Here is a 23840-nt window from a genome sequence, read left to right as displayed (position 1 = left end):
AGGATTTCTGGAGTTTACATTAAAAAGTAAACATTTTTTAATGACCTCCAGGATCGCAACTTTTCCTTTTTCAGATTTTAGTAGCCCCTTGACTTCATTTCTTAATTCATCTTATGTGAGCTAATGCATACAAGTTGTTTTTTTTTTTATTGTCCTGTGCTATTCAGCTATCTATTTTTATGTGATTTAGAGTTGAGAGTACAATTGACAAAAAGTATGAAATCCTTACTCATAATTGATGAAATCTTCTTCAAGTTTTATTAAAAGATGGTTCTGGAGCATAATGAAAGTGCTTATACTTTCAATTTATTTTATGGATTTTCATGCAATTGCCTATTTTGGTGTTCAGCATCAATTGTACAGCATTTCCATTAGGTAGAGAATTGATATTTCTCATTTGCTCTGATATGTCTTGCCTTCTTGTGATACCAAAACATGAAGAGTCATTTGTGAACTTCTCTATGTCGCTATTATAATGGTTTTGAGAAGACCCATTTATAATTTTCTGTTGCCCCATCTTTTTCTTTGACCCTTTGGGTGCAGTTCCATTACACTGCTTGGCATTCTAATCCTGTTTAGTGGTATCATCTGAGTCCAGTTTACCATTATTTCAGGGTTCCTGCTGAGTCTTCACAGCTAATGATCCCAAAAAACAAAGTTTCTGCAGGACATCACTCAACACACAAACACACACACACTCACACATATACACACTCACACACACATACATACAGCATGGACATTTTTTTGCACTTTGATGGAGAAGTAATTATTATTATTATGTGAAGTCTCTCAGAGTCTAAACAAAATAACTGGAAATAGATCCTTTTCTAGAAGGAAATCTCTAGTCTTGAGAGACTCACTTGGGGTGCTCAGCCTCAAGCCCATGAATAACCAGGCTTTGTCTTTTTAGACACTTTTCCTAGGAAGTTTACTTTTTTCTCCCTATTTCCTCTTTCAGGTATTACAACTGGGCTGTAGCTGCCCCAATGATCCTGTCCTTACAGGCCTTTCAGAAGAGTTTGCCCAAGGTAATGAAATAGAACTCCCTCTCCATTTTTCTTTCTTGCTGTGATCAGAGAGAAATTTTGGATGGTGCTACCGAGAGCTTGGGGAGGGGGGAGAACAAGGAGAGGAGACACTGGTGGGAAACTCCATTGTAAAACTCTAGACTTCCTATGGGATTAGCTAAAATGGGATAAAGCTCCAAATTAGGGCTGAATCCCAGGACAGAAAATTTCAAGGCCTTCAACTCATCTGGTCTCTTCCTGACTCAGTGAGTTTGTCACGTTTGCCTATCCTTTCTCCCTCTGTATTTCCTATGAAACTGTTCCCAGAGACACTGGTCCAGATAACCTTATCTTAAGAGGATTGAGGACAATGATCATGTGAATTTGGGGGGCAAAGTTTGCATAGGGATGGGTCAGGAGGAAGGACAACAATTCTTGTTTCCCTTTCTATCAAACACTTGGTGACTTTGTATAGGAAGTTTCTTTTTCTGGAAAGTTCTGCCATCTCCCTTAAAATACCATTTCTCTTATAATTGTAAGATGTTCTGGCCTGTGGTATAGAGGGAAGGGGCTCTGGATTCCCTTATTCCATCCATTTATTCAGAAGGCATTTACCAATAATTTCTATTTTGTTTTTATTTCCTTGACCCCCCATGAGGCCTAAATTAATGCTCTCCTTAATCAGTATCTGAGTTAGAGGAACAGTGCCAGTACTCAAGCTTTAAATCATTAGTAATATAAGCAGCACCCTCTGAAGTAAGTTCCCCTCCCCTCCCCAACAAGGTAAATTTTCCTAAGAGCTCAGAGAGATGCTTCAGATAATTGAGCCAGAAAGAGTTTTCATTGTTGGTCTCCAGTGAAGACTGGATGGATGTCATTTATTTGAGGGGATTATTCCCCAGAGAGGTCTTTTCTTGAAGCCTTTTTGGTACTTGCCCACTGTGTCCTTCTTGATCTTGTGTGGCAATCAGAGCACTGTTGACAAGTTGGTGAAGGAGAAAATGCCCAAGAAGACTGGCCGCTGGTGGTTCTCCTGGGGGATAAAGGACTCGGCATCTGAGAAGGTAAGCTAGAAAGTTCTTGGAATTAAAGTTCTGATCTTCCTTTGTTCTTTTAGAAGGTCCCAGACTTAGGGGAAGTAGAATTGGTCTCAGGGACAAGACCTTTCTTTTTAACAAAGGGGCTCATGGAAAACTCTTCCCCTGCAGAATGAAGTCCAGGAAGTGGCATCTACTTCAAAGAAGGATTCCATGCAGCAAGGGTGAGTTATCTTGGTCAGGCTCTCAGGATGGGTATTAGAGTCTTAAAGACTTGTCTGTGGGTACCCAATAGGTTAAGTTGGGTTATTTACCATCAGATAGCTAATCACTGTCAGAGGCAAGAGTCAAATCCAGGATTCCAAATTCAGTATTCCATACATTTTGTTTTACTTTTTTCTCTCTCCAAGATATTCATTCATATACTGTCTCATGAAAACTCCATAGGAATTTTACTAGGTGAAATCCTTCCCTGGTGTCACCTGCAGGACACCAGGGCCAGGAAAGAGACTATTCCTGCTGAGGAAGAGATTGGCCCAAAATCACAGAGTAAAGAAGTGACAAATTTAGGGCCAGAATCTTTAACTCTTAGATCAAAGCATTTTCTGTCATACTGGGTCAGGTCTATAGTATTGGGACTTCAAAGCTTGAGCTTTTAGGAAAAGTCTGGCAAGAAATGTTTGTGGGACAGGACCTGCCCCTCGAGCCCAGTGAACACATTTTTCCCAAAGTCTGATTGCTATGGCTAGATAGGTCCTCAAGTCATGGTCTTTCTGTTTACTCTGAGGGGACTTAGAACACACACTATTGGATGAAGAAGTATGATCATTTATTTTCCATTGACACCAAAGACAGTGAAGCAGGTACAACTTAGTTTACATAGTAGGAAGAACTTCCCAAGTTACCATTGGACCTAATATACGTTAAGAAGAAAGGGCATTCCCCAAATAATAAATGGTCAAAGGATATGAACAGTTTTCAAAAAAAGAAATGTATCTATAGTAATATGAAAGCTATATATAATATATAAAAAGCTCTAAATCATTATTAATTGGAGGAATACAGATGAAAATAACTCAAAACTATCACTTATTACCTATCAGATTGGCCAATATGACAGAAAAATAAAATTACAAATGTTACCTCTGATATGGAAAAAATTGGAACACTAATGTATTATTGAGAACTTTGTTAGTTGATCCAACTATTTTGGAAAGTAATTTGAAACTGTTGTTGATAGAACTGTAAAATAATGCATAATCTTTGACCCTGTAATACCACTACTAGGTCTGTATCCCAAAGAGATCAATGAAAAAGAATTATTATTTAGATGTACAAAAAATATATTTATAGCCACTCTTTTGGTGGTGGCAAAAAATTGAAAATTGAGGGAAAGACCATCAATTGGAGAATGGCTGAACAAGTTGTAGTATATGATTGTGATGAAATATTATTGTGCTATAAGAAATGCCAAGGAGAATGCTTCCAGAAGCATCCTGGGAAGACTTACATGAACTGATGCAAAGTGAAGTGAGCAGAATGAGGAGAGTTTTTTACATAGTAACAGCAATATTGTAAAGATAATCAGTTGTGAATGACTTATTTATCTTTTTCAGGACAATAATCTAAGGCAATTTTGAAGGATTTAGGATGAAAGAGGCTGTCTGCCTTAAGAGAAAGCAATGATATGGTCTGAGTAGACAGAATGAAATATATTTTTTCATTTAAAAAAATAAAGCATAGGACTTTGCCTTTAAGGTATCACATACCTCAATTATAGTTTTCACTTTGATATTTGCCAATGGTAATGCAATTTATTATATACTCAGCTTTATGTTAACTATATTTGAGGAAAGGCATTCTATACTTGTTATTTCATTATATAGGGAATTTCTAATGGAGAAATTCCTCCTATTAACAAAGATTGGCATTTTCTTGTCTTAGAAAGTTGCCTGGAGTTACTAAAACATTAAATGATTTGTCCACATTTACTTAAAAAAAGAAGAAGAAGAAAGGGTACTCTAGGGATTTTTTGGGATGATTAGGATAGAGTATTCATGATGTATCTAGAAGAGTGTTGTCTTCATAACCAGGAGCTATGAGTTGAAGCTGCAAAGAAGCAAATACAAGTTTGATAGGCAACTTGGTGACTCATTCAATATAGTGTCAGGCCTTAAATCAGAAAGAATCATATTCCTGGGTTCAAATCTGGGCTCAGACACTTACTAGCTATGTAAACCTGTTTATTTCAGTTTCCTTATCTATAAAATGAACTGGAGAAGGAAAGGCAAACCCCTCCAGTATCTCTGCCAAGAAAACCCAAATAAGATCACAAAGAGTCAGACAGAACTGAAAAATGGCAAATAATAATAGAAATTTTCCTAAAAATTAAAATTCACCAAAATTGCTTCAGAAGAATAATGGTACAATTGTGCTGGAGCCACTTCATCCTGGCATCTGATTGTTAAATTCTCAATATGCACATTGACATCTCTGTAATCAGCAAATCCTATGAATCAAGGCTTGATTTTTTTGGTTTGGTTGATTGTCTGATTCAAAGGTATTAGAGAAAATGTTAACAATGCAAATTAAACTTATGTATCTTATAGGTACATTCCTCTCCCTCCTTCTATCCTCAAGCTATTTGTTAAACATTTACCAGTACATCTCTGGTATAATAGTCTTTTTGATAGGTACTATAAGAAGATAGAGAACTGGCCTTAAAATCAGAAAAAACTAAATTTAAATCTTATCTCCATTATATCCTGGTCCCCAATACATTTGGGCAAATCTCTTTACTTCTCAATATAATAAGCAACCCTTGTAAGTTAGGGCTTTTTAACCTATTTTATGTTATGAACCCCCTTCAGCAGTCTAAAGAAACCTAGAGAACCCTTCTCAGAATGATTTTATAAAAATACATAAAATAAAAAAACAGGGATACAAAGGAAATCAATTGCATTGAAATAGTTATCAAAATATTTTTTGAAATCAGTTTCACAGATCCCAGGTTAAGAACCTCTTTTCTAAGACTGTATGTTGCAGATTTGCATTGTGTATTGCAAATGTATGATTTGCATTAGGAGAGGAGTTTCCTAATTGGGAGTTTCCCAATTTGCATCCCTAGTCACCAAAAAGATTTTAGAGATCATCTAATCTAATTTTGTGGTTTTATAAAAGAGTAATAATCCGTAATGAGAGGAACAGAGGTGCTTAGGGTTGTTCAGATTGTGGGTAGCAGAGTCTGGAAAGATTGTGGGTAGTCTCTGACTACAAATCTGAAGCAGATCAAGACAGTATAATATATTACACTTTTATTAAGTGCCTACTGTGTGCTAGGCCCTGTAGCAAGTGCTGGGGATACAAATTAAAAAAAAAAAAGACAATTCCTGTCTTCAAGGAGTTTACAATCTATTGGGGATAAAACAGCACATAAAAGGAAGTTGAGTTAGAGAGGGGAGGGTGGGTAGAAAAGCTACCTGTGTGTGTGTGTAGGGGCGGGGGGTGATGAAGATTGTGGAGTTAAAATCCAGCAATGGAGGGGAGAAGGAGAGGTTAAACAAAGCTGGACTTTGGGGTTCTCCTTAAAGGGAGACTTTGCTGTGCCCTCTGGCCCTCCAATAGCTGGGGGTATTTCTGAAGCATGGATGCCAACATGGGAGCACTCTCTGTAATGAGCTATTCCTGTGGGGCATGATGGGGGTGCTCAGAGAGCCTCATCAGTGGAGTTTTCCTGAGTCATCTGATAAGCTTACTCTTCATGGACTGTTACTTAATGGGTGGGAGTGGGTCTTCCTCTTGTAGACCTTGAGAGGAAGGGGGACTTTAAAGGCTTGGATTCCCTACAGGCAGAAGGAGAATTCAACTATTGAGGAGGATCCTCTCAGCATACCAGTGGTCTTGGATTCCCCTTCTCCCCCTCAGAGCTCTTTTCCTAACTTCAAGAAGTCGCTTCGTCTCTCCTCCGATCAGCTTGTAAGTGCAAGGTTTGGAGGATTGGGCCATTCCTGCCTTTGACTAGGTCTAGGAAAGTGTCCATGTTCCATATTTCAGGAATGAGAAAAGGAAGTTTGGGGGGAAGAAGAGGTCTGGGCAGAGAGTGGGTAGCCTGAAAAATACTCTGGGGCCTCATTAATTGCTATCTTTTGTGGTGCCTTTTGGGATGGTCATTTAGGCTGATCCTTTGTATATCATTTCCTTGGGTTTGCCTTATAAAGACTACATTTCTGTAGTCAGGCTGGGATGGCTATGGATGGGGTTCCATAACCAGAGCCTTTATCCTTGGATTCTCTTCTGATCTTCTCCCAGAAAAGGCTGCTTAGAGTATTCCACTGCTTGGAGAAACTTCCTGCAGCCTCCATCAAAATGTATCCCAATAATGAAAAGATCTTTAATCACCCATTGATATACATGACATGAAGTGACCCTGAGCACTTAATTATACATGGACATTAGCTGTGTAAATCCTGTGGTGCATTGCCATGGGTGGGTGGGGACTAGCGAGAACCCAGAGAGAACTGCACAGGCTGGGGACTCCCAGCTGGGTAGGTCTGGACTCCTTTATCATTCTGTGTCTCACCTTTGCCAACCTCTGGGGAAGGGGAGGACAGCTTTGGGGGTGAGGGAAAAGGAGGAATACGCTTCTCATTAATCAGAGAACTGGTAGACTATAGGTGGGGATTGAGGCAGACAAAGCCAAAAAATGGATTTATTTTGCTTAACTGTATTTTGTCACGCAGAAGGATTTTCTTTGGGGACAGAGTTGTTAGGGATTAATTATGCTCTTGAAAGAACTTCAATTTAGAACAATTTTTTTTAAAAAAGAAGAGAACTGATAACAGTAATCCAGGCTGGTAGAAATAGGCAGGTAACCAGCTAGGTTGGAGAGAGATTGGGTCTTTCTGGAGTTACCTTTGACTCTTCCCTGATTCTTTACATTCTAGCGAGACTTAAACCTGAGAGAGGGAGCCAACGATGTGGTGTTTAGTGTGACCACTCAGTACCAGGGCACCTGCCGTTGCCATGCCAACATCTACCTGTGGAATTGGTACGACAAAGTGGTGGTCTCAGATATTGATGGGACCATCACCAGGTAAGAAACAGCAAGAAAAGTGGGGAAGAGAGGAGACATGGGAGTGAGAGGTGGGAGTGGGTTTTAGAGGGGTTTTTGCTCTCAAATAGTCAAACGCTTTTTAAATATTGCTTGTAGGGTCAAGGATAGAGTGAAAGAGGCCTTATATGCATTTATAGGGAACCAGGCCAAGGTGAATTAGGTAGGCTTTAAAAATGAAATAACTGCCATGTCTTACCTTTCTACTGTATGGTTGATTAGATTCCTTGGAGGAAAAATGGCTGATGATAATTATTATAATAAATTCCAAGTTATTACATAATATACTATATTATATTATAAACTAAAAGTTTGTAAAGTGTTTGACATATGATCTGCTATTATTGCTCTATTTTACAGCTAAGGAAGCTGGGGGTTAGATAATTTAAGTGATTTATCCCTATAAGTGTCTGAGATGGAATGAGAACCTGATTCTCCCTACCTTCAAATCCATTAACCCTTCTGCTACAGCAAGCTCCCTCTGACTAATCAGCAAGGTGATCCAAAGCATGGGTTAGCCTATCATGTCAGCTGCCTGACTCCAGCTAGGAATGATTATTCTATTTTTTAAAAAAGTGATCATACTTTAAAAAACGTTTAAAAAAAAAAAAAAGGCATTATTAGCTGCTCTGGGCAGTGCTCTGGGCTCATTTTGACCCTCAGGCTGCAATCTGTGTTCCCTTGATCTAAAGGTTTGGGTTTGCTCTTTTGATCCTCATTTTTTGCATTTGTATCACTAACACTTAGCCCAGTGCTTGGCATGTAGTGAGTGCTCAGTAAAGAGTTTTTCATTCATTCAAATTATACTTTTCTGGGAGTTGGGCTCCTACCCAGTGGCCAGTGTTGCGTTTTTGAACACCTCTTCAAAGATGGACAGCCTGGGCTAGTGCAGAGATCACTTCGCTGAGAGTCAGAAGCAGCCCCATCTCTGACTCTCACTGGCTGTGTGGTCATGTGTAAGTCACTTCTCTGGGAGCCTCAGTTAACTCCTCTGTGAAACTTGTACCTACCTACCTTGGAAGGCTGTGAAGAAAGTGCTCCATAAGCCTGATCGTTTCACTGTTGTCTTTCCTCCTAGGTCTGACGCTTTGGGTCACATTTTGCCCCAGCTGGGGAAGGACTGGACTCATCGTGGCATCATTAAGCTTTACCACAAAATTCACCTGTGAGCGCTTCTGGAAGTCTGGGACTGTCTTGTAATAGATTCCTGTTCTGGGGAGGGAAGGATCTCAGGTCTGCTTTATTGTTCTGGCCAGAGGCTGGACATATAGACTTCCAGGCTGTGTCCCAGGCACTCGATTTCTAAACTAGAAAGTGAGGCAAAGTGAGGGAAGGAGGGTGGGTGTGTCTGTCTCCAAACCTGTCACCTGAAATGACCCCGGCTGCTCATGGAGTGGGCCTTCAGAATCTCCTCCTCTTAAGAGCATTCCTGGAGTGTTGGAAGGAACAGAGGACGTTGTTCCAGGGGGCAATGCCTTTGATTCCAGACACACTTTCTGTTCAGGGCTCCAGAGCTCGCTTCATCTGCTGTCCTTGCAGGGTTGACAGGAATGGGTGAGCACTGTGGAGGGGTGAGTGGAATGGAGGAGCAGGCGGTAGGTAGCAAACCAGGTTTGCCACAGGAGGGCAGTGTGTGCCACTTGAGAGAAAACTAGGACACGATTCAGGGGAAGCTGAGCTTCCCTTGGTATTTTTTCCTAAGTAGCTCAGTACTGACCTCAAGGGCTGAGAAGAAGCTAGGGTACCATGGTGGCTCACATTCAGGGCAACTTGATCCTGACAAGGTGACAGGGAGTTTCTGGAACAGCATGCCCAGCATTTCTACATGGCCTTTCCTCTTTGTGGTCAGTGAAAGTAACAGCCCATGGCTTCACCCAGGCCCCTTAGGAAGCTTCTAAAGTCCATAGCAGTCCTTTTAATTCAACCTCCTAATACATCCAAAGAAGGGAGAGAAGAAATTTATGAGCTGAGGGTTAGAAAAAATCTTAAGGTCTAGTCTCCCCCTCTTTTCTGAAACCCATTGCACATTTTCTTTAAAACCCAGAGACAAATGTTTGTGAAATGCATATTTCTATCACCTATGTGGGTTTCTATTATTCCTAAGTTTTTTAGTCCCTTCTGGTAAAGTAGAATGCCATTTATTCTCATTCATACTGGGTCCTTCAGAACAGGAACTTTGCTTCAGTGCCTCTACAGCTATCATTTTCCAGGTGAAATAGCTGCAGGTCCTCTAAACAATTCTGTAACCTGGGGTATAGTTTTATGTTTTGCTTTTCCTCTACTTTGGCTTTTGTTCTGGCCCCTCAGAGTGTGAAGGAATGAAGGGATATGAGTGAATGAATGAATAAAAAAAGTATTAAACAATCACTGTGTGCTAAGCACTGTTTGAAGTGCTTCAAATAGAAAATAAGACAATCTCTGCTTTCAGGGTGAAAAGGGAAGGGGCAAATTTGGCAGGCTGACACCTGCCTAAATCTTTGCCTATTCCTTGAGAGAGTTGAGAGTAGAAAGTGTGTCAGAAAAGTTCAGAGCACCATAAGGCCTCTTCCCTGGATTGTGTCATCGGTGATGTTGAAGGCAGTGTCTTTGATGTGGAAGGTCCTGCCCAGAGCAAGTCCCATACTGTCTCTAGAAGAGCACGTCTCTGGGCACCAGTTCAGGCCATTGTCTTAGGGCAGGTTTCCTTTTCTGGCTGATGTTGGCTCCCTGGCAGTGTTAACTGGGTGATACTGGTGGCCATCAGGGGAGAACCTATAACAGGTTCTGTGGTCTCTCTCCAGAAATGGATACAAATTCCTTTACTGTTCAGCCCGATCCATTGGCATGGCGGATCTCACAAAGGGCTACTTGAAGTGGGTGCATGAGCATGACTGTGGTCTTCCCAAAGGCCCCCTCCTCTTGACCCCCAGCAGCCTCTTCTCTGCTCTTCACAGGTAAAATGTAACCTTTCTTCCCTGTTCAAATTAATTAATTAGTGATTCTTCTGGAATGAACCAATCAGCAAGCATTCATAGTGAGGCAGGTGACCCTGCCCAGCCCTCCCTCCCTTAAATCCAGTTCACTCACGTGTCATGATGTCCCCTCCCTGATGTCAGGGTCATCTGAAAACTAAGGACAAACAACAGCAAGTGCATTGCAGGTTCCAGGCCTTGTGCTGGGTATGCTACTCCCGGGAGCCCAGAGCTTGCCCCTTGGCTAAGGAAGTTGTATCTTCTAGAAGATTCTTGATGGATGGGGGTGAGGATGAAGTCAAAGTTTCTGTAAGAATGTTACCCTCTGCTAATGGGGGACTATGTGGAAGTTTCTCACTGTCTAAAATAGGTTCCAAAAAACTCTGTCCCTTTCCTATTCTCCAATTTCAGTCTATGCCATCATTACTACCATTCACACTTAAAGGTTTACAAAGTACTTTTCCTATCATTTAGGTAGTATAAATATTATCCCAGTTTTACAGATAAGGAAACTGTCCAAGAGAGACATCATACCTGCTGCCCCACAACCAGCCAGAATCTGAATCTGGGTCTCTTGGATCCACATGCCAGGTTCTTCCCACTGCATTGTGTCCCCCTCTTGGTACTCTTCCCCCAACTCCTTGGGACAGGCCTAAAGGCCTTGATCTCCTATGCAGTGCTGGACTTAGTTACTCTTGCATTTGTTAGTTGTGAGCATAGGAAGCCTGATTTTCATTCACCTCTTCTATAAAATGAGGGTAAAAACTTGTCTAAGATCCATGTTAGAGGATGGTGGTCATCAAATGAAATGGTGAAAAATCAGCTACTACTGTTATCTCTACCCACTGATCTCCCTAGGGAGGTGATTGAAAAGAAGCCTGAGGTGTTCAAGATCGCGTGCCTGACTGACATTCGCAACCTGTTCCTACCCCACGGAGACCCCTTCTTTGCTGGCTTTGGGAACCGTGCCAGTGTAAGTGTATCCTCTGCCCACCTTTGGAGCTGGGCCACTTGGGGCTGGACTGGGCTGGTCAGGCCTTTTCTTCCCACCTCTCCAGCTTCTCTTTGCTCTTCTCCAGGATGTTGATGCCTATCTTCAAGCAGGAATAAGCAAGTCCCGAATCTTCACTATTAACCCCCAAGGAGAGCTCATTCAGGAACATATCAAAAATCACAAGACTACGTAAGTTTCACTGTCAAATCAGAGCTTTCCTGCTTAGTCCATCCCTTTCGTCCAACCAATGGAGAAACTGAGGCACACGGAGCTTAAAGAGCTTTCTTGAGGTCATATGGGGAGCAAGTATGGGAGGTGGAATTTGAACTCAGCTCATCTGACTCATACTCAGCTAGATAGTGCTGAAAAAAGAGTGCTGGGCCTGGAATCAAGAAGACCTGAATTCAAAACCAGCCTGAGACACTTACTAGCTGTGTGACTATTTAACCTTTTTATACCTGGTTACCTATAATATGGGAAGAATAATTGTACCTACTTCAAAAGGTTGCGGTGAGGATCAAAATGAGAAAATAATTGTCAAGTGCTTAGCATAGTGCCTGGCACATAGTAGGTGCTATACAAATGTTAGCTATTACTATGGAGTTGCCTTTGATTTCTTCCATCATTCAAGAATACTAAAGATAGAATAGATTTTTAAAAAAGAATTTGGTTTGGGCAAGGGTCAGAGTCCTGGGGCTTCCCATCTGTACAACCCAAGGCCTTTCCCCAGGGAAGGGGTATTTCCTAGATTAGTAGATGACAAGTCTACTATTTGACCACGAGGGTTTTTTGGTCAAAGCCTTTCCAGGGAAATGGGGGTAGAGTGCTTCACAAATGTGTGGCCCTCCATAAATGCCAGCTCGTCTCTTGGTTGAGAAGCCATTGTGGCGGAGCAGATAGAGAGTGGGCCTCACAGCCCTGTCAGCTAGATGATCCTGGGCAAGCCAGCGGCCCTGCCAGGGCTCCGCACCCCTCTCAGATGGATGCCCTTATGGTGCCAGAGGGTGCGCTTCTCTGGTGAGAGCCATCTTCCAGTGCAGCCATGGTGCTGTCCATATCTGATTCCCGCTGAGAAAAGATGGGATGAAGCCGGGGAGCCCAGTCCCCTGAGTTGGGCCAGGTGCTGACAGCAGGCGCAGATTTGGGGCAGTCTTCTCATTCTCTTTTTCTTGCCATAGGTATGACCGGCTCAGGGAGTGCGTGGAACTCATCTTTCCTCCTATAAAACTGGGGCCCAGTGTGGAGCTGGTCAAGCCTGAGTACAGCCAGTTCTGCTACTGGAGGAATCCCTTGGTTAAAGTTCACCCAAGAGACCTCGTCCTGGATTAGAACCTCCTCCCACCTGTTCTGCATCCCCTTCTCTCCCATCATACCCACTCTCTGGCTTTGAGAGGGCAAGCATCAGCCCACCTTCCCTTATTCCTTTCCAAGTTTGCAGGAAGTCCTAATTCAGACCTGGAAGTCACAGTGTGGTCTGTGGACTTTGTCCCAGCATGGGCTATGAGGATACTGCTATACAGTAGTATGGGGGGGACAGGCCAGAGGGAGCCCCTGCTGCCTAGCCAACTGGACTAATCATTTTTCTTGCCCCGGTTAATAGGATGTGGGAATATACAGCATTAGAGCTGGAGGAGAGGAGGGGGCCTAGTGTGGGAAGAGGTCTCAGTCTTGTTTCCTTGGAGAGATTAAACCAAGAGCATCTGGCTGCCCTTAAAGTTCGTTCTATGTCTCGACCTGCCTATATGTTTGTCCATTGTCCAGGTTATGCATCCCTTATTCACAGGGATGCTTTCCTTTGAGCTCATTCCCTGAGTAGTATCTTGGGGCGGTGGAAAGTATACTAGACTGGGAGTCAGGAAACAAGTTCAAATCCTGGCTTTATCACTTGCAACTTTTGTGGCTTCTGACAATGTTACTTTGAACCCCATTTCCTAATCTGTGAAATGATAGAACTCGGTGATCTCCAAGGTTTTATTCAAGCTCTAAATTCTAGGACTATGTGAGTGCCCATGTTGTATAGTAGATATAAAACTGTGAGAAAGAACTGGGTTCAGATTGATTGTGGGACCTTGGGTAAGGCAACTAACCTCTGTAAAATGTGGTAATAATGGAACCTGGCCCATATATCAAATGAAATAAAGTTTGTAAAGTGCTTTGCAAACGTTAAAAGAACTATATAAATATCAATAATTATTATCACCATTATGACTTCTAAATACCTTCTGGCTCTCCTGCAGCAGCTTCTGTTTTCATCTGTCCATCTGTCTCCCAGGCTGCTTCTGTCTCTTCCTCTGGTCCTCAGCTTTCTGGTGGGAAGGACAGATCACTCCTGAATGTAACCTAGCTCTTCCTACCTCTTCCCAGGTGTGTACTGACAGACTATCTTTTGGGGTGTGCTTTCTGAGGGCGGAGAACAGAAGGGGAATTCACACCTTGGACTGCCAGTGCGAGGGATGACTGGCTGATATCAGTATGGGACAACCAGACATAGAATCATAGAAATCCAGAATATTAGTGAGGTGGAGTCAGGGAGCTGTGCTGACTCGGTCCCCTCCATTCATACTGGGAGAATCGTGGACCTGTAGGGACAGTGACTGGGAGCTCTGACCAGCTGGTCAGAAGGGCCTTGAACCCGAGTATTCCCATCTAAGGCTCCTGCCCCTGTGCCATGGTACCTTGTGAAAGTGTGGCCATGCTTAAAGGCCCAGGGCATGGTTCCTGGTTAGGGACAAGAGTACGAAATGTGGGTGGTGAAGTTTAACGAGCAGAGACCCAGCTTATGTCAGAGACGGGCTCCTCAATGTGGGTTTATTGGGCAGAACAACTAACTGCTGATCTCTAAGAACTTGGGCAGTGTGGGGCATGTGGATATGGGGAGCAGGGGCATGGTTTATATTCCGGGCAAGGGTTGTTATGGGATGGATAAAAGGCTTCCTCCCATAGTCTTTAACTCCCTTTTCTCTATCAAAAAAAGGGTGAAGAGGTAGGGGTGGGGTGGCTGTGCCTCCCTCCAGGCTAAGCATATGCTCAAACAACTGAAGCATCTGCCTTAACGCTTAGGGCTAGTTAATGCTGACAGCAGGGCCCGAGTTGTTTGGGAAATGAGTTTGGGCCTTTTTTCCTGGAGCATGTGGGCCTACCCAGGCCCCAGCCCTCTCAGACCCATTTAGAAGTGGGGGTGAGGGACACATAGGGTTAATGCATCAGCTATTCTGTTCCCAAGGTAGCAGAGGTCTCTGGTTAGTTTCTCTGGCAGATCACCAACCCCATGGCCCCCACCTCCCACCTTCCCTTTGCTTTCACAGATTAGTGACCTGATACAGGATCCCTTCTTGGCTTAGTATGGGAGTCAACCACCTACTTAGGGTTTTGTAGAACCTAATGATGATCTAGATGAGTCTTGCTGATTTTACATGTAAGGAAGTGAGGGTCAAGTATCTTGTTGTCTACCACTACTATGACTGCTGCTGCTGCTCCCTCTGGTAATAATAATAATCAGCATTTAGCAAAGCACTTTAACTCATTTGATCCTCACAACCACCCTGTGAAATAGGTGCTATAGTTACCCTAATTTATGGAAAAAGGCACGTAGAGGTTAACTATCTTGTCCTTCCAGCTAGTAAGTGAGGTAGGACTCGCGTTGGACTCTCCCTGATTCTGAACCTCCTATTCTAGCCATTGTTCACACAGTTGCAGAGATGGGGCACAAACCCAGGTCTCCTGACTTCCAGTCCTGAGTTCTGTCCACTCTACCAACCCGAGGAGCCGACATGAAAGCGCTTTTCCCTGCTGGGTCAGTGGTGCATTGGGTCAGAGATGCACCTTGCCTGCTTGCCCCATTCCCCATCCCCTTGGGTAGGTGATCTCCCACAGGATGAATCCTGACTTAGGATGGGGAGTCAACCATAGAATCCTAAAAAGAATTACTGAGGGTGGGAGGGGCACAAGGAGATCTGCATCAGCCTTCCCAATTCCATCTGTAAAAGTGACGGTTTCCCCTCTTCCTTAATTTTCTGTGTCTCGGGGTCTGCCCACCCCCCCTAAAGGATTGGTAAGTGACTGCTCCAGGTCAGAGAGGATCCTCAGATTGGAGTTCCTGTGGAGATAGCCTGGGACAAAGGCACTGGTGTGAGGAGACCGGCATGACTGCTGTGTCCCCTCAGCCCGGGGCCTGTTTCTCATCATCAAAGGGATCACTTTCTGACTGGCAAGAAGCTTTAATCCATTTCCTGCCCTCCCCAAACATAACAGTTTCTAATCCGAATTAAACACTTAATATCAAAAGAAAACAAGGGAGACCTAACAGGATCTTCTATGGAAAGGGTGCTGGCGGGGGTGAGCATTTCTGCCCCCTCTGCTTGATCTGGAAAAGACCTGCGGCTACTCTAAGGGGGCCCCCTCTCCCAATGCCCCTGGGGTACTGGGAGGGCAGGGCCATTCCCTTGACTTCCTGGAGGAAGTCAGAGTTCTAGGTCTCCCCCGTCCCTGAGCAGGTGGAACCAGGTAGGGAGTCTTTCCTAAATGGCCTTGCGAGAGCCAGATTAGCACCATCAGTTCCAAGCTGCTGCTTGTCAGCTCGAGGTGGCTTCATGCCCGGATGTCTCACCAAGCGGCCTTTGGGTGGGTGGGCGGCTGGCTGGACATTAGGATCTGCACAATTTCACGCTGGCTGTTTCTAAGAATGGCTCTGCTTTGCTGAAAGTCCACCTGTGTGGTTGAGAAGAATTCCTGCTTTAATAGGAATCTTAGTGGGGACAAAGGACAAGACAGGATCGGAGCCGGAAAGGGATCTTCAAGATTATCTTTTCCGACACTTCCCCCTCTTCCTATTTTACAGATGAGGAAACTGAGGCTCAAAGCTCCTGACATGTCCAATGTCACCTGGGTAGTAAATAATAGTCAAGCCGGGGTTTCAATCCAAATCTTGGGTTCCTTTCATGACACAAGACTAGCCAAGGTCCAGACTTGTCCAGGGAACGTGCTTCGTGGAAGGCCCTTTCCTTCTTGGGACAGAAATGGCTATGAGAAGGAAACAGTCTCCCAAGCTCCGGGATCTTTAGGAACTTGGCCTGTTGAAGGTTCTGTTCCTTTCAGGGACTGCTCTCCTACCCCTTGAGAAGAGAGGACACACTTGCCTCTTCCCCTTAGAGGAGGGAGAGGTCTCCAAGGAGGAGCTCTGCCTTCTCTGGATTGAGTCCCCCTCCGCGGGTTTTCCTGTCAATCTGGGCACTTGGTGTCCTCAGAGTAGAAATGGAGGCTCCTAGAGATGCAAAGCTGCCCCATGTAGGAGACGGGGTCCCGAGAGGAGGGGCTTTCACTGCCAGCTACCCTGGCACAGACACCCTGGAGAGCCTGCTGAGGGACAGGCCTGGATGGGGAAAGAAGCAGCCTGGTCTCCGTGGAACAGGGGAGGTTCTGGGGGAAGTCAGCTCCTCCTGCTGATGGAGGCGAGCCTAGGAGAGTCATACAGATGTCGAGGGCTCGGGGCCGGAATCCTGTGGGCCCGGTGGGCGTGAAAAAGCCCTAAGGACACCGTGAAGCCCAGTCCCCTTTCTCCTGGCACAAGTGACACCCACAGCACTTGGGGATTTTCCAGTTTGTGTTGCACTGAGAATAGTGCACGCAGTAATTTGGCAATCAAGGTGGCTTCGTGAGCCGTGGGATGATGAGCTGAGACGATGGGAATTCCCTTGGAAGTTCCCCAGAACGGCTTTTCAAGGTGGGGTGGGGGTGGGGGATAGGGGTGGCAGTGACCTTTGGCAGCGGACAGGTGAACCCCGAGGGACTCGGGCTGAGCTTGGCGCTGGGTTGGCTTTGCCTAATGCTCCTGCTGCTCCCCCCGCGCTGGCCCAGGCCCCGTGTGCTCCGCCAGTTGGGCCACTTTGGCCCGGCAGTCCCTGAGGCCGTCCCGAAGGCTGCTGATCTCCTGGGAATGGGCAGCCAGGGTTCTGTTCAGCTGGCCCACGTGCCCCCACAGCCCCCCCACCCTTCTCAGGATATCACCCTGAAGACCGTCCAGGCCTCCGGCGATGAGAGCCAGCTTCCCGCAGGCGCGCTCCGCCTGGGCCACGCGCTGTTCAAAGTGGCCCACCTCCTGCTGCGCTTCCCGCGCCGCCTCCTGGCAGCTGCTCAGGGCCCCGGAGACCCTGGCTTTGAACCTCTCCAGGTCCCCCTTGAGGCCCGTGACCTGCCGGCTGCTCAGCAGGAGTCGGGAGCCCTGATCGCTGACCTTGGCCTGGATGGCGTGGACCTCGTCCTCCACTTTCCGCTCGCGCTCGTCGAGCGAGGAGTTGACGTGCAGGACGGCGTCCGAATACTGGCTGACCGAGTCTCTGAGGCCCGTGAGGGACTTGCTGACGGAGTTGAGGTTGACCTTGAGCAGAGTGATTTCCCCCTGGAGAGAGCTGGCGGCCGCCTCGCCCAGCTGCCTCTGGACCTCCGAGACGGAGGCGTTGAGCGTCCGGAGGAGGCCGGCGTGGCTGTCCACCTGCAGCAGCAGGGCCCTGCTCCGGCTCTGGCAGTCCCTCACCTCGGCGGCGAGGGCCGCCACGTCCTGGGAGGAGGCGCCGGCAGTGCACAGGCTCTCCAGGGAGGTGAGCCTGCTCTCCACCACGGCCAGCTCCCGGAGGGCCTGCTGCGGGGCCCCGGCCAGCTCCGTCTGCACCAGGGGCCCGGCCGCCCCGTCGGGGGCTCTCCGCGCGCTGACGTTCCCCAGCTCGCCCACTAGGGCCACGAACCGCTCCTCCATGATCTGCATTCTCTCCTCCACCGAGGTCCTGAGGCCGTCCAGCTCCGAGCCCACCAAGCCCTTCATGCCCTCTTCCAGGCCTCGGCAACAGCCCCCCGCCCCTCCCGCCGTCGCGTTGAGCCTGGCCTCCAGGTCCTGCAGCCGCTGGCCGACAGAGCCGTCCAGGACGGTGGTGGGGATGGGGCCGCGCTCCCCGTCCAGCTGCGGGCCCCGCTGAGCCTCGGCCAGCGTGTGCAGGCCCTTCTCGAGGACGTCCATCCGTTCGGTGACGAACGCTAGGTGGCTGCAGCAGTCCTCCACCATGGTCAGCCCCTGGATCTGCGTCTCCAGCAGAGAGAGCTCTTTTTTAATCTCCAGCTCCTTGCCGTCCAAGCTCTGCTGGAGCCTGAGGCTCGTGGCCTTCTCCTCCTCGCACTGCTGCTGCATCTCCCGGATGCGGAAGTCGCAGGTGGTCTGCAGGTCCAGCAGCTTCTTCTCAAAGCCGTCCAAGAGGTCACCCCAGAGGTGGCTCAGTCTCTGGTCAATGTACTCCTCCAGCAGGGCCAGGGAGGTGAGCGGGGACGGCCGGGCGCCCTCCAAGAGGTGTTTTATCTGGGTGTCGTGGCCCAGGACCAGGCTGTGAACCTCCTCCAGGAGGCTGGTCTTGGTCTTGAGGACGTCACTCACCTCCGTCACCTTGGTCAGGACCTCCCCCAGCGTGGGGAACGCGCCCCCCGCTTTGTCGGCAGGATCCACCACTCCGCCGGGGATTATTCCAAAGCCCACGGGGGCCTCCGGGGCAGTGGGCGGGCTCCCCAGGGCGCCGGTCATTCTGCCGTGCGCCTCGTGGACAGCCAGCTGAGAGTGGTCTCCTAGCCCGGCCACTAGTCCGCTGAGCGTGCCGTAGGACTGGCTGAGGCGCTGGACGTCCCCCTCCAGCCGGGCCAGCCTCTCGCCAAACAGCCCCGGGCCTCTCCTGCCTGGCAAAGAGAAGACGGAACAGCAGGGTGGGGGGGAGGGAGGGACACGGCCGCAGGCTGATGGAGACTGGAAAGGACCTGGCAGACCATCCCGCCCGCCCCCTTTATTTTACAAGTGAGACCCAGAGAAGGGAGACGTTTGTCCAAGTTCAGACCTTCCGAACTCATACCCAGTTGGACTTCCCGCCCTGCCCCAAGCCACCGGTTTGCCTTGTGAGATACGGGCCCTCCGCCCTGCCACCCTCCAGCCTGGAGGGGCCCTCGTGGGCCTGCCCGTAGCCCGGCTTCTGCGGCCTTATTTCAGAGGACTCCGCGGGAGCTCTCACCGTAGGGCTGGCTCTTGGGTCCTGGGAATGGGCCGGCGGGCAGTCTGGCATAAGGAGGCACTCGGGGGCCAGAAAATGGCTTCTGCCCGGAGGGGGTCTGGGGCCGCGGCGGAGGCAGGAGAGCTCCCGAGTCGGGGAGAGGGTCGGAGCAGCCTTCGCCCCGGAGGCCCTGGCAGCAGCGCCAGGCCAGCTCCGTGACGGTCTTGTAGCCGATCTTGTACCGGGGTCTGAGCAGGGTCCGGTACCTAGGATGGAGAGGATCCCGCATCAGTGAGGAGGGTGAGAGCAGGAGCCGATACTCACGCTTCAGAAAGCCCTCAGCCCAAGCTGAGCTAATGCCGTGGGTCTGGGCCTGGGTCCTCGTCCTCTGCCCCTGGCCGGGTCGGCCCGGCCACACAGCCCTTGGCCTAAAGGAACAGAGACAACCAGAAGGGAAGGGGAAGGAAGAGGGGCCGTCAGGTTTCTGACCATGAGGCCCTAAAATTACATTGGTAATAGTCGCCCTTTGGGGTCCTGACAACAACCCAGTAAGGCCAATCTTGCAAATATCATCCCCATGTTAGAACAATGAGGAAATTATTCCCAGAAAGGTTAAAATGTTGGTCACTCAGTCTCCAAGCTGAGACCCAAATCCAGCTGTCCCTGTCTCTAAAGGTCAAAATAATGGTGCAAAACTAGCTTTTCCTTCCTCCCTCCCCTCACAACTCCTCCACCTCTCTTTTTTGAAAAGCAGTAATTGTGGGTTACCTGGGTTTAGGTTACATTATTGGGGCTGGTGAAAGAAGCCCCATCACCAGTCAGGCACAAGCAGATAGCCCACAGGGTCCTTGGGGCAGAGGGGGAAGGGGAGGACAGATGCCAGTGGACAGTCCACTATCTCCATCATTTTCTTGGACTGAGGCTACAATGCCCTAAATATTGCCTGAGGGGCCTTCTCTTGACCAGCATCATCTGCTCTCTTCCTTCTCATCCTCCCTTTAGAGAGGATTCTGTCCCCCGTGCCACAGGATAGCGTCGGGGAAGGAGGAGCTGATGGTCCCCACATCCAGAGCGTGCTGTAGTTCTGCATGCCATGCTACAAGGAGGACACTGATGACCCCAGGATGAGGGATTCCAAGCTAGGAGGGAGCTTTAGAAGTCATTAAGTCCAGCCTCCCATCATCGTTTTACAGATCAGGCAACTAGGGCCCAGAGATGTTAAATTACTTGTTCAGACTCAAGCTGCTGAGGAGGGATCCAAGGATGAATTTAATTCAGATCTCTGTGGTTGTAAATTTAGTGCTCTCCTCTCCCATGTTGAGCATCCAGGGGAGGACAGCCAACATTGTGAAGCCGCTCCAGTCTCTGCCATATGAGAACCAGGTGAAGGAATAGAGGTGGGTGGGAGGGGAAGGAGAGAAGGCTTTGGGAAAACGGCGGATGCTTCTGAGTGCTTGACAGGCAGTAATTGGAAAGAGGGACTTGTTTTTTTCCCTCTTTGTCCCTAAAGAACAAAGCCAGGAGAAGTGGAGGGAGGATGCAAAGAGAATAACTTGTGATTAGAAGAAGCATGTGGACACAGATTGGGTCCCCTCAGAAAGAGATGGACTCCCCATAAGTGGAGGTCTCCAAGGTGGCCTGGAGAGTTGTCAGGTAGGTGGCCCATAAGGCCCCTTCCACCTCTGAACGTTCATTGGGTCCTCGAGGACTGACCTAAGTAAGTGATGCTATGGGCAGAGTTTTAGCTAGTGCCCCACGCCAGCCGAGAGGCTCCCTCTTCTCTGTGGCTATAGGAGAAATGAGTCCAGCCACAAGCTGATGTAACCTTCTATAGATGTCCATGCGTAATCCCTTTCCAAGAGGCATATGTTATTGGATTACTTGTTATCTAGAAGAGGGGGCGGAGGGAAGAGGAGAAAAACTGGAACACAAGGTTTTGTAAGGGTCAATGTGGAAAAATTATCCATGCATATCTTTTGAAAATTAAAAACCTTTAATAAAAAGAGAGACATATGCACACTTACACACAGAGGAAAATATTCCAAGAGATAACTACAAAAGCACTCTTTTTCCCCATACACACAGACATATATTTCACTCAGGTCGGCCTTCCCTCTTTAGGGAATGCTCCGGAGGCTACATCCTCCCTTAGAGCTCTCAGCCCCCGAGCCACTGCTAGGGCAAACAGGTGTCATAGAAAGCATGCTGCAGTTGGGATCTGGAAACCCGAGTTTGAATCCCTAGCCTGACATTTTGGAGTTGTCTGCCTTTAAACCAAACCTCCTATTTCTTTAAGCCTCTGTTTTCTCATCTGTAAAATGTGTCCTGCAAAGTGGCCTTATGACTACATCCACATCTGCCTCTGTCTGAAAAACCTAGATGATTCTGGCATAAACCTCAAATATCTCATATCTCCCTCACCTGCCAAGCTCCCAGCTGCTCCCTCCTTCCACCCAGCTGAGGTCCCGGCACCCCTAGCTGACATGCTTATTCATCCTTTGGTAAGGTGGGGAAGGGAGAAGAGGCAGCTGGATTGATGACTTCAGGAGCAAAAAGCCGAGGGCAGGCTACTGGCTGACTCCTGGAAAAGAGCATCTCAGCCTTGGATCCCTCCCCTCTGCCAGACCCACTCACCCCCCTCAGCCCCAACTGAGAAAGCAACCTTGGTGGAAGGAAAAACTGGGGGGAGGCAGGTGGAACAGTGGTGGAGGGGTCCCCCAAGTTGCCCTCCTTCCCTGCCTCGCAGCAGAGAACCCCTGCACTGCAGCCTCTTGGCTCCGGGAGCTCCCACTGGAGAGGTCCGCCTGACTTGGAGATTTCCACTCCTCCGGCCTGTTCCATGATCTCAGCAGCAGGCAGCCTGACCGCCCTGGCTTTCTAGGATTCAGGGGGAGGCCGGAGGGCAGGACCGTGCAGGCCGGCTCTCTGCTCCCGCTGCACCCACGGATGCCCAGGTCCCGGACCCAACCCACCTTTCTCAGACACCCTGACACACCTTCATGTGCACGTGCACAGACACGCACTCGGAAAGGCGCACGTCCACACACCTCCCTACTGTTCCTGACATGAATCCAGTCACACGCTGATGTAACCTTCCACAGATGCCATGTACAACCATTTTCCAAGAGACGCATGCATACTTACATAAACACAAAGTATGCATCCCTTCTGAGAGACAATACCCAGGCGCTCTTTTTCCCTCCTGAATGTATACCCATAGACTCACACATGCATTTCCCACACACCCCCTTACATCCACAATGCCTACATGATGTGGACTAGGGCTCCTTAACATTTTTGTGTCCTGGCTCCTTTCTTCAGTCTGGTGAAGGAAGCGACAGACCCCTTCTCAAAATAATAGGATTATTTTTTTGGTTTGTTTTAAATTTATAATAGAAGGAAATGCTGAATTTCAGTTAGAAATTAGCAAAACTAAATTTGTATTTTTTACTCATACAAGATCACAAATTTCCTAAAATCTTTCCAGGTTAAGAACCCCTGGTATAAGTACCCACTTTTCCCCTCTACTTTTTCACCATCCGCCCTCACAACCCCCTTAGTCTGCTGGAACTTTACTCTCTAAGACTACTTATCCATAATTTTAAAAATTTTCCTTCTCTAGGATATCTTTGCAACTATTGGACACTGTTGATCACTCCCCTCTCCTGGATTCTCCCTTCCCCTTAGCTTCTGTGACTGTGACTGTTCCATTCCTCCCCTTGTAAGCGAAATTCTGACAGATACTCACACCACGGTTCCTGGGCATTTGGGGCCCCAGCTGCACTTGTGATACTCCGCCTTGATGTAGCTCTCAGTCCCATCCTGCAAAATGCATGTCACGTTCTTCTGGACCACATAAGCACAGAGCATGCTGGGAAGGCAGAGCAGTCCGTCAGGTCCTCTGGCCCAAGAATCTTCCCTCTTAAAATACATTTCTCCTCTCTCCTTCCCCGCCCCATATTCCTTCTTTCATTTACCCTTCAACATAAATCCGTGGCATCAAACATTACCACTCTACCCACCTCTCAAACGCATCTCTCCATCTTTTTTCTTAGAAACCTTCCTCTGGACACAGACCCAGAGACTGCCTGACCCTTGAACGCTAAGACAGATGGAAGCCCACATCCTCACCATCCCCCTCAAAACCATCAGTAGACATGAAAAACTAAAGAAACTGGCAAAACTTCCAGGAATCCTTAATAGCTCACATTCATAAAGCACTTGAAGATTAAATAGTACTTAAAGGGCAACGTGTTTTACATGCAACGTTTCACTTACTCCTCACAACTTTTGAGGTAGATGCTATTAATAAATCCATTTAACAGATAGGGAAAGTGAAGATCTGAGATATAAAATGACTCGGGTCATCTCTGAATGTCCAGGGGAAGATTTAAATCCCAGTCTTTCTGACCCCTAGTCTAACACCCATCACAAAGTCATAGAAAAACAAAACCAGCAACAATCCTGCAACTTGTTCCCTTGCCTCCAGGTACTTTCCTTCCATCCAGAGTCAGAGGACAGGGCTTGAATGTAGATTGTGGCATTTAATAGCTCTATGCCTTTGGGCAAGCTGAATACTTTCCTGGAGTTTGAGAGTCCTTCTCAGTAAAATGAGGGGGTTGTGCTAACAGATCTCCGAGATCCCTATAACCTTAGATTCCATGGCCTGGCTAGCCCTTTCAGGTTTGGTGTGGTAATTAGGGGGAAAGTCTCTCAAGAGGATAGA

At 47.4% G+C, this 23840-nt stretch overlaps 2 protein-coding genes across 5 annotated transcripts in view; one reads left to right on the top strand and one right to left on the bottom strand.

The window, feature by feature from the left end:
• The window catches only part of LPIN3 (lipin 3), a 41170-nt gene extending 27896 nt beyond the window's left edge, over window positions 1-13274 (top strand). For 3 of the 4 annotated variants that reach the window (XM_051979292.1, XM_051979293.1, XM_051979291.1), the window contains exons 12-21: window positions 962-1031; window positions 1982-2074; window positions 2219-2271; window positions 5896-6022; window positions 6991-7139; window positions 8236-8322; window positions 9938-10090; window positions 10967-11081; window positions 11188-11291; window positions 12281-13274. In XM_051979292.1, the coding sequence (XP_051835252.1) occupies window positions 962-1031; window positions 1982-2074; window positions 2219-2271; window positions 5896-6022; window positions 6991-7139; window positions 8236-8322; window positions 9938-10090; window positions 10967-11081; window positions 11188-11291; window positions 12281-12431 (1102 nt within the window). In that variant the 3' untranslated portion in view covers window positions 12432-13274. The remainder of the gene's footprint in view (window positions 1-961; window positions 1032-1981; window positions 2075-2218; window positions 2272-5895; window positions 6023-6990; window positions 7140-8235; window positions 8323-9937; window positions 10091-10966; window positions 11082-11187; window positions 11292-12280) is intronic. The other variant, XM_051979294.1, reaches the window with a different exon arrangement.
• A 2034-nt stretch (window positions 13275-15308) lies between these two features.
• Window positions 15309-23840, bottom strand: part of EMILIN3 (elastin microfibril interfacer 3) — an 11322-nt gene continuing 2790 nt past the window's right edge. Inside the window, exons 2-4 of the mRNA XM_051973836.1 lie at window positions 22863-22985; window positions 19136-19380; window positions 15309-18809 (exon numbers count right to left, since the gene is read on the bottom strand). Coding sequence (XP_051829796.1) covers window positions 16921-18809; window positions 19136-19380; window positions 22863-22985 — 2257 coding nt within the window. The 3' untranslated portion in view covers window positions 15309-16920. The remainder of the gene's footprint in view (window positions 18810-19135; window positions 19381-22862; window positions 22986-23840) is intronic.

The sequence above is a fragment of the Antechinus flavipes genome, chromosome 2 (assembly GCF_016432865.1).
Source record: "Antechinus flavipes isolate AdamAnt ecotype Samford, QLD, Australia chromosome 2, AdamAnt_v2, whole genome shotgun sequence".
Lineage (NCBI taxonomy): Eukaryota > Metazoa > Chordata > Mammalia > Dasyuromorphia > Dasyuridae > Antechinus > Antechinus flavipes.
The sequence above is the reverse complement of the archived record's forward strand: the minus strand, read 5'-3'. Positions and strand labels throughout refer to the sequence as shown.